At 39.6% G+C, this 16,226-nt stretch overlaps 1 protein-coding gene across 1 annotated transcript in view; it reads left to right on the top strand.

Annotated features, from left to right (window-relative positions):
- The window catches only part of DOCK10 (dedicator of cytokinesis 10), a 141,980-nt gene that overhangs the window by 88,638 nt on the left and 37,116 nt on the right, over positions 1-16,226 (top strand). Inside the window, exons 14-24 of the mRNA XM_058812233.1 lie at positions 284-366; positions 4,550-4,672; positions 5,933-6,012; positions 7,083-7,270; positions 7,893-7,958; positions 8,702-8,794; positions 10,613-10,736; positions 10,880-11,001; positions 11,645-11,731; positions 12,283-12,375; positions 14,361-14,479. Coding sequence (XP_058668216.1) covers positions 284-366; positions 4,550-4,672; positions 5,933-6,012; positions 7,083-7,270; positions 7,893-7,958; positions 8,702-8,794; positions 10,613-10,736; positions 10,880-11,001; positions 11,645-11,731; positions 12,283-12,375; positions 14,361-14,479 — 1,178 coding nt within the window. The remainder of the gene's footprint in view (positions 1-283; positions 367-4,549; positions 4,673-5,932; positions 6,013-7,082; positions 7,271-7,892; positions 7,959-8,701; positions 8,795-10,612; positions 10,737-10,879; positions 11,002-11,644; positions 11,732-12,282; positions 12,376-14,360; positions 14,480-16,226) is intronic.

The following is a 16,226-nucleotide window of genomic DNA, read 5'->3' as shown; positions in this document are numbered from 1 at the left end:
CCTCTCTGTCTCTGAGAGCAGGCACTGCACCTATATTGGGTAGTGACAGAAAACTGCAATAACAACTTAAATACAGTTCTGAATAAAGGAGTGATAGCAGGGTTTCATTTGTCAGCAGCATCATATTCATCTTGTGATTTCTCTGCTGTCCAACCCAGAGCCCTTTTGTTACGAACAGTATCAGGCCCAATTATTGTAGCCTCTTCAGCTTGGTTGTACTTTATGAAGCATTTAGGTTGTTGGAATGATACTGATGAAATAATGCATGTTTCCTTTTTTGCAGTGTGCACAGAAAGTGTTAAAATCCAATAAACAGTTCTGCAGCAAGCTGGGAAGATACCGTATGCCCTTTGCTTGGTCAGTGAGGTATGTATTCATTCCTTTCATGATTTTATAAGCATCTTATAGCTTATTCCCTTGGACTTCTATCTTTTTATTCTTTACCATTTTTTCTGCCTGAAGCTAAGCAAAGCTTTCTCTCTGGTCCAGGACCCCAGAATATCCTGCAGGCTTTTCGTTTCATTGCCCTATTTTTCTCACAGCTCAACGTCAGTTACTTCCTCATTAAATGTTGCTGTGGTGGAATCTTTTCTTCAGGTATGTAGTGAAGCTGCCAGGGAGCAGCAAAGGTAGCTGACAGAATATTAATTTATCATGAACTCTGCCATTCATTGGGTGCTTAAAACGACCAAAGAGATTTCAAAGTCACAGTTCTCATAAGAATTTCCTGCAAAGATAATTGTGGTCTGAAATAAAGTTGCCACCTAGAAAGTAGGTGCACAGGTTCTTGAGGCTCTGTTCTTGTTTTGATGGCTGTCAAGCTTTAAGAAAAATCTGTCCAAGGACTTGAGATGCTTTGGAGGTCATATGGAGGGATTGCAGTTCAGGTATTCCTGCATTTTTCATGGTTAGTAGGTGATGGAGAACTTCTGTTTTCTCATTTGGTCAGCTGGGTTTTATTGCAGGTCAGTGCAGTGGAAGTAATGGACTTCTTTCGCTCTCTCCTCCTGTATAATTTTTGCTTATCTCACCTCAAGACTGAGCCCCAACTGTGCCTTTTGATCCCTTTCACCAAATTTGGCTTCTTTTCCCATTTGTTCTCCCTTCAAGTTTTGCTGCTGTCCCTGTGAGGCAGAGTTACCCCTAAATACCTGCCAAGCTAGGGTGCACTGAGAAAATTCAAATTCCTCACTCATTTACATCTGCTTGTGTGTTAACATTGCTCAGGTCCAGCTTTGGTAAAAGCAAAGTATAAAATCTATTTCTGTTTTCACAGCTTGAAAATAGAAGTTTCCACATGAGGCTATCGCTCTACAGGGGGAAAGAAATGGTTTGGCTATGATAAATAGCAAAACCCTGGATTTGGAAATGTGTTTTCCAGTTAGTTCATTCTGGCATTAACCACACTCCTGTGTTTGTGTGGAAATTTCCCTCCATAGAGCAGTTACAGATGGCCACAGTGAGATTTTTACGTATGCATTCAGCAAGCCAAACTCTTGACAGCTGAGTATTGCGCATGTGACTGAAAGTCTTAATTAGCTCCTGTGGCACCAGTTTGTTAGCATTGCTCAAAAGCATGACTCAGGGTTCTTCCCTGAGTTCCTGCTGGGAAATCTGGTGTCTGTGTGCTCTTGCAGGTATAATTACAGTACGTGTTAGAATTACAGTGTGTCAGAGTCTCATATTCCTGCCAGAACTGCCAAAGTTTGCAAATATCTGCCTCAGCTACATATTGTAGATGTGGGGGGAATCTTCATTCACAGAGATTAGTTTTTACACTCTTACTCCTTCAAACCTTCTCCACCCTCGTAGACTTCATGTTTTAGAGCCTAATATTGGAATCCTTCAGCATCTTGTGCAGCTGCTGCTTCGGTTCAGCTGCTGTAGGTTGAGGTAGCTGAAGGCAGTGAGACTGCACTGATTGCCACTGAATGTCCAACCCTGGAGGTGAGCAGTTGTCCCTCAAGTCATAAACCACTACTTCAAAAGTAACCTTTTTCAAAATTAAATTATGGACAATGTGCAGGTTCTCTGTGCTTCACTAGTGTTTAGGATTGTGGACAGCTAACAAGGCCAGAGGAACAGAGTAACGTAAACTATTAAGTACTGAGATGATGTTTCAGTTTTTTTAGTCTAATCTATTAACTTGCTTTTCCATAAATTACCACTTTTAGAATCTCCTCAGGAGTTTAGTTTGGTAAAATTTTTCATATTAAAATATCTCAGTAGTTAGGTACCCAGCACTAAGGTACATTGTTAATGTGTTAGACAAATATTGGACTCCTGGACTGTAGAAGTTTTTAAAGAATTTCTTTGTTTTGATGTGACAGTTGTCATTCTCAAGTGCCTGCAGTATGATCCTTGTGACAAGGAGCACTCTTGTTCCACCTGCAAGGATACAGCAAAACATGGGATTGCAGTTATTTAACTGCAGCTGTAACGCATTCAATACTTGCTGCTCTGGCAATTCTTCAGCTTTAATGAACCTGGGGAATGGAGACACCACTACAATTTGACCTGTGCATAAAACATACCTTTTAAGAAGGGTTATCTTGTTTTCAGTGGACGTCTAAACTACTCATGTGGTTGTAAGAACTTTATATAAATGGAGTACTGTGTATAAACTGGAGAGATTAAAAAGTACTTCCCTGTTTTTTAGTTGTTTCATGCCTTTAACTTTTGTCCTGTGTGCATTATTTAGGCAGGGACATGCTGCTGAGCCAGTCCTAGAGGCAGAGCATGTGATAGCCAGGGAGCACTGCTGCTCTGGAGCAATGGTTGTAGGCAGGATGACTTTGTAAAGCCTTTGTGACTCCAAACCAGAGGGAAGGAGAGGGCAATGGTGGAATCTTTTGGGTTTGAAGATACCTTGAGGATCATGATTCTGTGTCCCTGAGCCTCCTGGAAGGCAGTGCTCAATACCACTGACCCAGAGTAAGCTGCTTCCAGCTTCATTTCCTTTCTCACTTGCATCCACAGCCCTCCTTGGTGAGTGCCCCTATACCCTGCTGCACTGAGCAGGGGTTTGCTCAGTGTCAGAGCCTGCTCTGAAATCAGTTCATGGTTTCCAGCAGAGCTGGGTTTGCTCAGCATCACACTGCAGAGCCCATGGCACAGCAGAAATCACTCACCCAGTGTTTTGGTCCTCTCTGTTAGTCTGGAGGAGGAGGCAATGCTGAGTCCAAGAAATATCATCATGTCACCTATACTGTAATTATTATTAAATACTTTTTCTTTTCTTTTTCTTTTTTTTCTGACAGCAGTTTAATAGGATCTGTAGAGTAAGTGGTGGCTGCCAGAAAGGAGGTCTGGTTTCTCCCTAGTAAGCTTTTTTACATGGTGTGTTGGTGTGGACCTTATTCCCTCCAACAGCTGGAGGTAAAAATCTGATAGAAGAGAGTTGATCATCTTGACAGTTGCAAAGAAATGAGATAGGGATGCTTCTCTCAGTCAATTGAGTGAAGATATGATGCATTTAAACTTATTTTTGGGCTCCTCTTCCAAAGGTTTGCTCCGTTATTTTGCATCTGGCAACAATTTGTCCTGGCATCAATTCTTCTTCTCACTGGCAGTGGAACAGAGAAGTAAATTAAGGAAGCAAGATTGGCCAAATGATTCACAGAACAGCACTTAGTGTCAAGAACATTTTACTTTTGTTAAGCAATGTTTTTTCATACTGCAGTTGACTCCAAGGTTCATTAATTTGGATGGCTGTTACATTATCCGGTCCAGCCAGCGTGTGTGACCCTTGAGGATATACAAAGGGCACTGCAATGTCTTAATTAAATCCTGCAAGTGTCAATGAGCAGGAATGGAAATGTCTGGAAATGTTTTCCTGTGCACACAATAGCTGATATTAATTGTTCTGTTATAGATGGATATCCTTCTTTTCCGGTTCACTGGGCACTTTGTAGCTGGTTCATCAAAAATTTAGTTGGTGTTCCACAAACTTGTTTTGTGAGGGAATGCTAAGCCACAGTGAGTTGTTGTCGTGGTCCTGGAGGGCACAGGACAGATTTAATGTACAGAAACGTTCACTGAGGTCTCTAACCTGGTTCTGTAAAAGCTTGTGTTTCATTGTGATAAGAGGTGGTGGTTGAGGTTTGACAGCTAGCTATGATTTCCATTTTTTAAAACTGTAATGATTTTCCTTGGATAATAACTTCTTGAATGAAATTACCTGTGGATCAAACTACCTACTAATACATTGAATTCTTCAAATTGATTCCTTGAAATAAGGAATCAATCTCTCTGTTGAAGGGAGGAGTCATGTCCATGACGGGTGAGAGGCTCTTGCTTAAGCCAGGTCTGAGTTTTTTGCAGGACTGGGATGCACATGGAACAAACTGAAATTGCCTTTGTCCTGCAAGCATAAAGCTTGACAGGGCTCTCTTGGGTGAAAATCTGCAGAGATTCCATGAATTTGTGTAAGAATTCGTATCACAACCTTGTTAAAACATTACATGAGAATTTCGAATGCTCAAATATATACATACATACATGTATATGGATGAGTGTTTATAAATATGTCATTTTTCTTTCTTTATAGGCCAGTGTTTAAAGATAATCAGGGAAATGTTGACAGAGAATCCCGATTCTCACCCTTATTCAGGCAAGAAAGTAATAAGATTTCCATGGAAGATTTGATTAAACTAATAGCAGAATACAGAAGGTAAGGAAAAGTTTCTAGTTTGCTTTGAAGCTTTATAAAGCTGTGTAGAATAATTGTAGCTGGATTTTTTTTCTTCATTTACCAGAGTGTGCCAAAGTGGCCATGTAAATTATATTACATTAGTGTTTTTCACATTAGGTTATTACCTGCCAAAGAGTGCTTGAGGTTGGACTTTCCAGGAAAATTGAGACGTCATTTGGCACATTAAAATAAATGTTATTATAACCAAAAATAGTGATTGCTTTAATCAGCTTTTATCAGGGGAAATGCAGGTGAAGTACCCAACATTATCTCAGGGGAAAAAAACCAAAAAAGAGTGACAGAGATACAAAATCATTCTTTTGTGCGTTTCGCAACTCCTTGCTTTTGTTTTTTGAGTCTCCATGGCAAACTCAGGAATAGACATTGAAAGTAAAAACCTTCTCCAAGTGTTTTACAGCCTGTAAATTTCTGAGGAGGTTTGGCTGGGTAGTTTTCATGCAGGTATAAATCAGGTTAATCCTGGAACAGGGTCTGTGTTTATACTGGATAAGTGACATGAGAATTGAACCATGTATTTCTCCTTGTCTCTTCTACTCTAAATGGGCCTAAAAATGAATTAATCTAACTAACTTCTGTTCCTTTATATAAAAAGAGATCCTAGAAAGATAGAATGTCAGCTACAGGGCTTGGATTAGCCCCTTAACTTCTTGTGCCACCTTGCTGTCACTGGTCAGGACACTCCACTGACTGTTCATTAGTGTCACCACTGCTGTGTTTGTGTCCCTAAAGCATCTCCTGGACAGAAGAGATTTAGAATTGTGGGTTTGGCACTGCTCAAATGGCTCAGGCACAAGGAATATGTCTTGTCCCTTCTGAGCATGGCACTTGCAGAAGCCACAATGCTGTGAACTCCTCTCATCCCAGTGCTCACTGAATTCCTTTTAGGGAATATTTCATTCAGGTTTTAGAAAGTAAAAGTAGATAAGTTAATTCTCATAAATTTTGCTTCATCACTTCCTTTCTTTTCTACAAAATAATACTGCTTGCAAAGAGAAGGCAGGAGTGAGACTAAGGAAAAAAAATAAACCACAAACCAAATCATATTTTATTTGTGCTTTTATATTTGATTAGAGTTTAATACCCAATAGGTATATGTTAAATGTGTTTAATGTAACTAAATATCTTAAATAAGGGTCTGTTTTTCATTTTAAGTTAATTCCTGTGATGTTATCATCTCTGTCCTAATTTTCTAAAATGCTTTCATTTATCTCATTGCAGAGCAGAGAAGATTAGCAAAATACAGACTATACCTGGCTGCTTGGACATTGCAGTTGATTGTGTTCCTTTGGAACATCCAAGTATGTTCCCACTTTAAAATTAATTAGTCTAATTAAATAGCAGGCTTTCCATCCATAATTGTGCCTTGAGACAGTTCTGACAGAGGGGTGTCCTTTGTGTAGGGTTTGATTTTTTGTCATTTGATTGCACCACTCTTTGTTTCATCCTGTACCTGGCCAGATCCAGCCCAGTTTTCGGTGTCTATGAAAGAGAAAAAAGAAAAGCCCAGTGCTGCAGCTGGCCTGGAGCCACTTCTCCCTGGGCTGCAGAGCACCTGCATTGCTCTGAAACTGCCAATTTCCTCTTGTGCTAGGTTAGAAGGAAGCAAAATTTGGCATGGTGTATGTAAGGGATCACAAGCTTCTTTCAGCTTCCTCACAACATATTGGTAGACTTTTCCTGGGGATTATCGTATGATTTGAGGAAGGAATTTGTAGGCAGGTCTGTCCAATGGCTTTTTCCAGAAATAGTTCTGGTTTCTCTGGACATCTCTAAGTTGGTGGCCCCTCTCAGCTTGTGTTCCCCATGAAATTAAATGCCTCAGTGCTTTAATAGTACAGGAAGAGAAAGTGTTCTCTGTCCAGTTTTAATCTCTCCCAGTCTCAGTGACAGAGGGCTTATTTTCATCTTCTGTTTCCTGATCTGATTTCAATTATCCCAATTTCATCATATATTTGATCTAGTGGTGCACTGCTCATTTCTTCATTTTATGTAGTATGTTATTAGATAATAAAAAAACTTAAATGAGCTGTTGAGCTGTAAAATTGATGAGAAGCAGCATCACTCAGTGCATTCTGTAGAAGTTGTCCATATACCAATGGCGCTGTTACACCATCAAATGTCACCAAATACTGTGAGTGTCAAAAGAGGTTACCAGTGCTGTCCAGTTTAATTCAAGTGAGAGAAATCATTTAAGGATGATACATTGCCACTGTTCTGAGGAAATGTGTAAATTTAAGGCATCTCAGCATCATTTTTCCTAAGTTAAGGCAGGATTTTGTATATTCCATCTCAATGTTACTTATTCTCAGTAGTAAGACAGTGAAAACAAACATAATATGTGACGGCTCTCTTTTCTTTTCTTTTGAAGACTGTGTTACTTCATCCTTTATTCCAATCAAGCCATTCCATAATGTAAAGGAGCATCAACCTACAGTGGAAGTTGAGGAGTTTGTGCAGGAATCAACAAAATATTCTCGACCTTACAGGGTGTACAAGAACCAAATATACATCTATCCAAAACACCTCAAGTATGACAGCCAAAAACACTTCAACAAGGTACAGAATGTGAATGATTCTGGCCAACATGGGCTAGCAGTGGCCTGTATCAGCTCTTTTAAGAATCCAGGAGAATTTATAAAGGAGAGGAAAATGGTGATGTCACTGAATTGGCTCTTTATCTTTTTCACCTGTATCAATCATGAAACACTGGTACAATTTTAATGAATCTATGGATTTATTTTAAGTCATAACAGTGATTCAAAGAGATAATGTGGTAATTCCTTCTTCACAGTTTTCAGAAGGGGTTTATATTAATGAGAAAATGTGTGCAGATAAAATTAATCTTGATAATGTTTGTAGTTCTTAAATGAAACCTGGTACCACTTGTGATTCCATGGTGGTTGAAAACTAATTAAGTACAAGATGTAGGTAAGTCCTGATCACTTAACAGTCTGCTTCTACTCAGTCATTTTGAGGCCTGGCTTGCATTTTGCATTTTTCTTGGAAATTTTATTTCTAGTGATATCACTGAGACTTAGAGGCATTTATAAATATTTATACACCATCTGCATGTTTCTCTTGGATTCTGAAAAGGCCTTATTCCAGCTCTGTAGTTTACCTGACTTTTTCTGGCTACCCCATTTCTGATCTCAGCTTTAGTATGCTCCTGTCTCCCCAGGCACGGAATATAACAGTGTGCATTGAGTTCAAAAGCTCTGATGAAGAGGGAGCAAAGCCACTCAAGGTGAGTTGCAAGAGCAGTATGTTGAGAGTGCTGTTCTGAGAATATTACTGATAAAACCCAGGAATAAGGGTGATACAGATCCAGAACAAATTTTTACAGTGCAGCTTGCTTTTTCTAGAATTTATCACTTATCGTACATTTCTCATTGAGCTCTGGGGACTTGATTGAAAATAATGAGGCACAAAATTAGAAGGACCTGGGACTTTATTCTTAGCTTTGTTAAGAATTAATCTTAATTCTTAATTTTGCTATTACCCAAGGGCTGTTGCACAGTCCATTTGTGGTCTAGCTTTCCCAGCAATAAATAAAACTGCCATTACTCAGTCATCAAGAGCTCCCAGACAGGACCTGCCAGAAAAGAGATTCTTAACAGGGATAGCTTTTGTAACATTTGAAACTCAGTGAAAGCACTGTATTCTGTATTGAACTGCATAAAAGTGAAATAGATTTTGTAAAGCTTTTTGCAGAAAACTCTGAAATTGATAACAGCAGGGAAGAAGTCTAAGGAGTCTGCATTGCTTAATTGAGCATAGGGTAATTATCACAGAATCAATGGACTTTTACTGGAAGAGTGTATTAAAAAATCCAGGTTTGAGCACTTAAAACATTTCTTTTAATATTTGATAAAGTAATGATCAATCTTTAATGATAATTGTTTTAAATGTGCATACATATTAGATATACCAGTACTAGTATCTTCAGCAGAATTTCCCAATGTAATGAAAACATGTTACTTTTACCAGTGCATTTATGGGAAGCCAGGTGGACCCTTATTTACAACCTCAGCCTATACTGCTGTGCTACATCATTCCCAGAATCCTGATTTCTATGATGAGGTCAGTCTGCTTTTTCTTTCATTAAATGTCTGCCAATCCCACAAGTTTGCCAGTGAGACAGAAAAATATCTGTACAGAATGCTTCTGTTGCCATTGCTTGTGTGTCTGGAAGGGCTGTGCTGTGTAGATTGACATGCAGGATCACATTTTGTTTTCTCTTCTTAAATCAACTCAGTGGATTGTTCCTTTTGTAAGATGTTCTGAGTACAGTTAAGATGCTGTAGAATTAATTAGGAACAGTCCAGCTCTCTGAAATGCATGTCTGGATTACATTAAGGATCCAGCTGCATCTCTGAATTTAATGGAAACAGTAAACATTGTGATGAAGTGTGGAGCCAAGTGTCAGAACAAATCCCTCTCTGACATCCAAGAACTGCATTGGGGCATTTTGTTGATGCAGGGTCTGAACAGAATGTACAGTGACGTGTGGTGGCTGCACAAGTCCTTCAGCTGCTGCTTCTGAGGGTGCAGCCACAGAGTAGTTCGTGTGGTGCCTTTGCCAAACGTTACTCGCATGTGCATCTTTTTGTTTCAGCAAGTGTTGGTTCCCCAGGCTTCCTGCAGGTGAAATTAATTTCACCCTATCAGGGACTGGTGTGTTTGGTGGCTTGTGAATGTCAACTGTCTGTTCTGGATTTTCCACTACTGCTTTATGTGTAGTGATGAGGCTGGCAAACAGCATAGAGTTTATAGCCAGCATTTTCCAAACTGTTCTCCTAGTCTAAAATTTCCTTTTTCAGTAAAAGTTTACTTTGATAAAATTGCTGAGGCAAGATCAGCAGATAATGTACAACTACGTGTGAAGTATTAATTCTAAGATTCCTGTTTAGGAACTGGGGTAGAACTTAAAGCATTAGATTTTCAGAGATTTTGAACTCCTTGCTAATCCTTTACAAGATGTGTTTTGGGGTTTAACACATCTGAAAGTGTCCTTCATGTGATGCTAGTGAGCCACTTGGTTTGGGGAGATTACTTCAACCTGAATGAGGAGCCAATTTGGCTGGAAGAGGTGTGCACCTATCCTAAATGTCCCTAGTAAAGCAGATGCAGAATTTCAAAGAATGTGGGATGTTAAGAAGAAAGTTGTCTTCATCTCTATCTCTGGGTGCCCATTTTATATCTGTGCTTATGGTATTAGGTTCTTACCCATAAGCTGGTTTAACACTAGAAGCATTTATCAACCATTTCTAACCCTTACTTTAGCACAGGATTAGCTTGGCTAAACTTCATCACAGCTCACAAGAGCAAAGGGTCATTTTTATTAGCTCTTATGGTAACATGTTCTGATTAGTTTGTATTTTTATTCTAATAGGTTAGTAGTACCTGAAAAGCAGTATGTAGGATTTTATGGACAGCATGAAATAGGACTTAAGACTGAGCAGAAATTATAAATAAAAGTTTATTTTCGTGTCAGTCATTGTTACTTGGTCTTTGCCATGAAATGATGCTGAAGCACTAGCAAAAATGTAATTTGAGTTTTAGTTTGGTTCTCCTGAAAATATGAGCATGGGGGCTGTAGGTGATCACTTCCAAGCAGAGTCCACCACTCTTTAGTTCTGTCCTCTTTCATCTTATGCTCTTTCGTCATTAATGAAAATATTCCTCCCCCAGACAAAGCTGTTTTAAGTAAAAGTGATAGATGATCCTTATAAACAATTTCCTTAAGAGAGCATTTCTTACCATGGGACAAACATAACCCAGTAAAAGCAGGCTGTACTTAGACCTCTGTGTAGAGAGATGTCACTCATTTAGCCCATCTCTGATGCCTGGTTTAATTGATTTTTAAACTAAAGTGAGGTGTAACATTTTACATTTCAGGTGAAAATTGAACTTCCCACTCAACTCCATAAGAAACACCACATTCTGTTTTCATTTTATCATGTCACCTGTGATATAAATGCAAAAGCTAATGCCAAAAAGAAAGAGGCTCTGGAAACACCAGGTACCTGTAGTAGAATTATTTTCAATTATAAATATGCATTATATACATTCAAATAAGGATTTCAAAGTTTTTGGCTGGATGTTACTGTCTTCCTTTAAGCTTTGTTTTTGCAAAGAGTCCCATTTATGTCTTCTTGTGCACAGTGGGGTTTGCCTGGCTCCCTCTGTTGAAAGATGCCCAGCTGGCTTCCCAGGAGCACCAGGTGCCAGTGGCCAGCAGCCTGCCTCCCAACTACCTGAGCCTGCAGGAGCCAGCAAGCACAAAGGTATTCACTCCCCCCTTGTCACTCACATGGCACTGGGCTCTCATTTCCAGGTGGTTTTCATGAGATCAGACTGCATTTCCATTTGCTGGGAACAGTAAATGTAAATAGGGTTTTCTGGTTTAGAATATGTATTTGTGTATCCCTGACTATAGGGACTAACATATGGAGCACTGAGCTGAGTGTCCTATGCTGCTGATTCACAGGTGTATATGGAAAAAGTGTATTTTATGTATTCTGCAGTGTTATAACTCCTCAAAACGTGAATCAGAGTGGTCAAAAGAGCTTCTTTCACAAACTCAGGCCATATGACATTCATTCTCCAGCTGATGTGATCCACTGTCATGATTCATTCTCCAGTTTTGTGGTGTGATATCATATTTTCCTGCTGATCCAGTCCAGCTTGGATTATTTCTGCCTCCTTGTGTTTGTTTTGCCATTGTCATGAGGACAGGGTGGGGCAGGATCTGGTCCCTTAAATGGCAGCATTGGTCTTGTGCTGAAAAGTGGGGCTGTGCTGCAGTGATGGTGTTTGTGAAAGCTCAGGCACTCTCATGGGCAAAGCTGTGCACTGAAAATTTGATGCAAACTTCAATAAGTACAAAATGGGTGGAAAAATATGTTTTTGTTGGTTTTGCTTTAACAGCAGATTGGCAGCGATATAAAATGGGTAGACAGTGGGAAACCACTCTTCAAAGTCTCTACTTTCGTTGTATCAACAGTAAATACTCAGGTAAGCCAACATTCTTCTCAGCTCTGTGACCTGCTTGCACACAAAAAGTGTCAGGGCATGTCTGAAAGGGGTTTGAAAATCATGCATGAATTTGTTTCTATGACATTTAAAGTTTATTTCAATACAGAAGGACAAGATGCCAATGATGGAAGACATTTTAAGGTGACACAATTCAAGCAAAAATAAAAATTGTTTAACGTTATACCAATAGAAAAATTGTGGAATATCAGTTTAAACAGCAAGAAAATAAATTATAAGCAGAAGCAAGAAAAAAAAAAATCTGGCCTCTGAAATCCCATAGGTTGTGAGGAAAAAATTAATCACTCTCAACAGTGAAAAAGGATTTGTGATTTGTCAAAGCACCTGGCATTTAGCAAGCTGTGCTGACCAATGGGTTGGACTCAATAAATTGATTTTCTTTCTGTGACTCCTGTATAAGATGGTGGGGACCAAGTGTTTCCATGGGTGTAATGGGTGATTGCTGTAACCAATTTCTAGCACCAAATTCAATAATCTATAATGTACGTTAATGTGAATGTTTCCTATTTTAGGATCCATACCTGAATAACTTTTTCCATCAGTGCCAGGAAAGGGAAAAGGATCTCTCCCAGCCTCCTACCTCAAACTTTATCAATTCTTGTAAGGTAAAGTAACCCATATAGTGCAACCCACAAATTGTACTGTACAGCTGCATTTAGGGCTTTCTCTCCACTCATCCCCCACTGCCGAGCTCCAACCATGGCACAGGTTTACCAGGGGGCAGAGGGTCTATGACAGCTCCAGTCAGATGGAATTGATGTGACAGATGCTCTGCTGGTCACCAGCTGCCTCCCATGCCCTCTCATCTAGAGCAGGGCTGCATCTGCCCAGCAGCAGCTAATCCAGCCATGATCCAAGCTCTGATCCCATCAGGGGATCAGGGAATGTCGCTCCAGTAATGGCTGGGGAAGGGAGATGTGGAGCTGCAGCATTGCTGATAATCCTCTCTTGGCTTAAATAACTTCTATCCTTACCTCCTCTGAAATCCTGGCTGCTGTTTGAAGGGCTGCTCAGGGTGTGTGGTGTGGATAAATCAAGGGTGCTTGTTGCCTCCCAAGTTCTGAAACCAGAAGAGCATCTGCAAAGATGAAGCAAGAGCTGCATTAAATGTGCCTGTATTCAGTAGAGGTCAAAAACTGTGAGAAGGGAGGAGTGTGACAAGCAAATTAGAAGAGCAGTAGATAAATGTAAGGTCCTGATTCTTCATCTGTTCATGAGTGCTGAAATCCAGAGTTCTTGCTGTGCACTATGCTTGTGGAACATTAAAGACAGATGAGCAAGAAAAGTGAAGGCAGATGTGACTCTGTTCCATCTCTGAACTGACTGGAACATCATATTATGACATTTTTTGTGTTTCCTTTTAGCACTCTGTAAAATCCAGCAGGTGTTTGGGGTTTAGATGTTGGCACCATGTAGGTGCTTTTCCCCCTTCCTTCACTGGTGATGTTTTCCTGTAGGAGTGTTCCTTAGTCAGATACCAGCTGCTTGGGGAGAGATTTTTTCTTTAATAAGCAAAGAATAGTTCCAATAAATCATGGTAGTTCCCTGGACAAATCCATAAGGATGGCCACTACTTTTGTTTGTAGGTGCAGCTCTACCTGCAGACCTGAAAAGAGTGGGTTTGTTTTCAAATACTGTCTTGATCTTAAAAAAGTGTAAGATGTGTGTTCACAAATCAAAGCATCAGTGTTATTTAGAGGTTATACCTCTACAGAATGAAATCCTTAATTAATTTTTGGAAAGCCATTGAGCATAATGGTAAAGTTTAGGAATCCATAAAAGCTTTAAAACTTGCTAGACAATAAGCTGGGTGCGTAAACCCAGAATTGCACCATACTTCATCTGCTGTTTGTAATTTACCTTCTAAAAATATTCCAGTGAATTTATTGGAAAACAGAGACAATGTTGTATGCAAGGAATTAGCTACACAATATAACCATAGTAAATAATCTTCCCTAGGATATTTTGCTTTTATTTATAAATTGCTAGTACTTTGTTAGAAGTTCCGGAATCATTTGGAAATGCCTGAAATAAAAACATAGGAGAAATTCAAATGAGTTTGTTTTTTATTAAAAGCTCAATACCTTCCTTGATTAGAGAAGATGATAAAATGTCAGGTCAGTGTGTTAATATTTATTTTTACCACTGTGCTTTTAACAAAAGTATTTTAGCCACAACATGTTGAATTTAACAGATCTCTGCATTAAAAAAAAAGAGACAAAATACTATACATTTTCTAGTAAAAATACTAGAAAATGCATATTTTGGAAATAGTGACTTCTTTTCTTGCCCTTAGATAGTTTCCTTAGTGAAATATAAAAATTGGGTTTGGTTTCTCTACTTTTTTTTTTTTTTTTTGGCTTTAAGTCAGTATAGCACAAAATACTGGGATTCTGAATTTTGGACAATTCCTACAGTAGTGTTGATGGTCATATTTAAAACAAGCCTCATGGGGAACCAGTCTCTGCTTAGTTGCCCTGTTTTCCTGCTGCTGTTACCAGTGGCTGCTCTGCATTTTACCTGCTGGCACCTGACAGCTCTCATTGCTTACATTGAAGGTCTCTCACTTTCCTTCTTCCCTCCCTTACAGAATTTATTGAGGATTGAGAAGATCCATGTGATTATGAATTTTCTTCCTGTAGTCCTGAACCAGCTCTTCTGGGTTTTGGTGCAAAACAGTGATGATGAAGTTGCAACAGCTGTGACCAGGTATCTGGATAACTCCTGTGGGATGGATGTACAGAATTCACTCAGGAGCACAAATGCAGATGTTAGTCCAGTTATAGCTCTTATTTAGACCTCAGTAGGTGAGAATGCTGCTTCCCCCGAGCACTGGGCTCTGCAAATAGCATGTGGAAGTGTTGGGATCATGTGGCTGGAAATTATTGACCATGGTGGGCATGTGTAATTGCCCTGAAGCAATCCTAGGGGAAGGTCTCATTCCTGAGCAGCCAAGAGCTTCCTGACAAAGCTGGGTTTCACCTTTGGCTTCTGTTTGGTTCTGAGGATGTGGAGCTCAGCATCTTGCTGCATCCAGTGCAGATGGGACCAGGTCACACCATTCAGGGGTATTTTTTAATTAGAATATATCAGCAATAACTGAAAAGCAATAGAAGCATTTTCCAGAGAGCAGGCAAACAACTGCAATGATTTGCTGAGTCCCTCACCCCTCACATAATGAAATTGTCTTTATTGATGCTGTTAATCAGGGCAGCAGGAAAAAAATACTGGCAAGATTATTACTGGTCTCTGCAGGAGGGCAGAAAGTTGCGTTGCATTTACTTGTGTCCATAGTGATGTTTTTGTTGTCCTTCCTCCAGCAGCTAAACACGGGGACTACAATACTCCTACTAGGAAAAAGTTACAACTGCCCTCTCCAGCCCTGTTAGACTGATCTGCTGTCAGTATTCTTTCTTTCCTTCCACAGATTGTGCTTCAGAATTCATTCCTGAAGAATGGTTTTTTAGGAAACGGAAAGGAACAAGGAGATTGAGTTCCCCATCTTAGCCTTGGAGAGCTAGAGTTTCAATCTGCTTTATCACAGGATCATTTTTCAGGGCAAAGTCCAGTTTTATCACAGCTAGGTACTATGGTTAAAAGATCCTTTCCTCATAAGTGTGTGGGATTTCATCACTGCACACTGTTGTTAAAGGGGGAGAGGCCAGCAGACCTTTGTTGGGGACACCTTTGTGGCCAGCAAATGAACTGATGTTAAGTCTAGAGAAAATTATGAATTTTCTCCTAGGGTAGAATTTCAGCAACAGTTAACTGGCTGGGAAGATGCTGCAGAAGGAGCAGCTGTTTAAAATACAGATTTAATGGTTAGATGGAAAAATGGAAGGATATTATATTTTTCCATGCTTCAAATTTTGACTATATGCACACCTGGCCCCAAAAAAAAGGAAAATAAGAAGGATTCTCAGTGTTTTTCTTGCATGTGTGGTGTCGTCTTTTGTGCTGGCAGAGCTGATGCCAATGGGAATGTGCCTGTCTGCTGTGTGTCATTCATTGACGTGTCCTATATATACACACTGTGTTTTGCTCTGAATAGCTTCAAGCAGCTTGTGTTGAACCTTCTGAGAGCAACAACAACAGAATGAGAGCATGGATTGGCTTATGTGTTGTGGAGGAAACATTATTCCTTTTATACTCGTGGTTATTTACTTGTCTGGGGGCCAAGTCGTGTCATCATTTGTCTGTCACGTTTTTTCCAGAACCCATTTCAATTTCAAATCATAATGAAGGTTAAAAGATCAGAATGCCCACAAGTAATTGACATAGCTTTTGTGTTTTGCTACAAATTTTGCTTCTCCTACTAAAAGCAAGAAATGAGATAAATTAAGAATACTTAAGGAACTTAGAAAGCTTTTGGATCCAATAATAAGAATTGCCAGAAGTCACTCAAATCACCCAGCTAGTCAGAAGGAGCATTTGTATGTGGGCCACAGTCAGGCAT

This window comes from Ammospiza caudacuta, chromosome 11 (assembly GCF_027887145.1).
Source record: "Ammospiza caudacuta isolate bAmmCau1 chromosome 11, bAmmCau1.pri, whole genome shotgun sequence".
Taxonomy (NCBI): Eukaryota; Metazoa; Chordata; class Aves; order Passeriformes; family Passerellidae; genus Ammospiza; species Ammospiza caudacuta.
The sequence above is the reverse complement of the archived record's forward strand: the minus strand, read 5'-3'. Positions and strand labels throughout refer to the sequence as shown.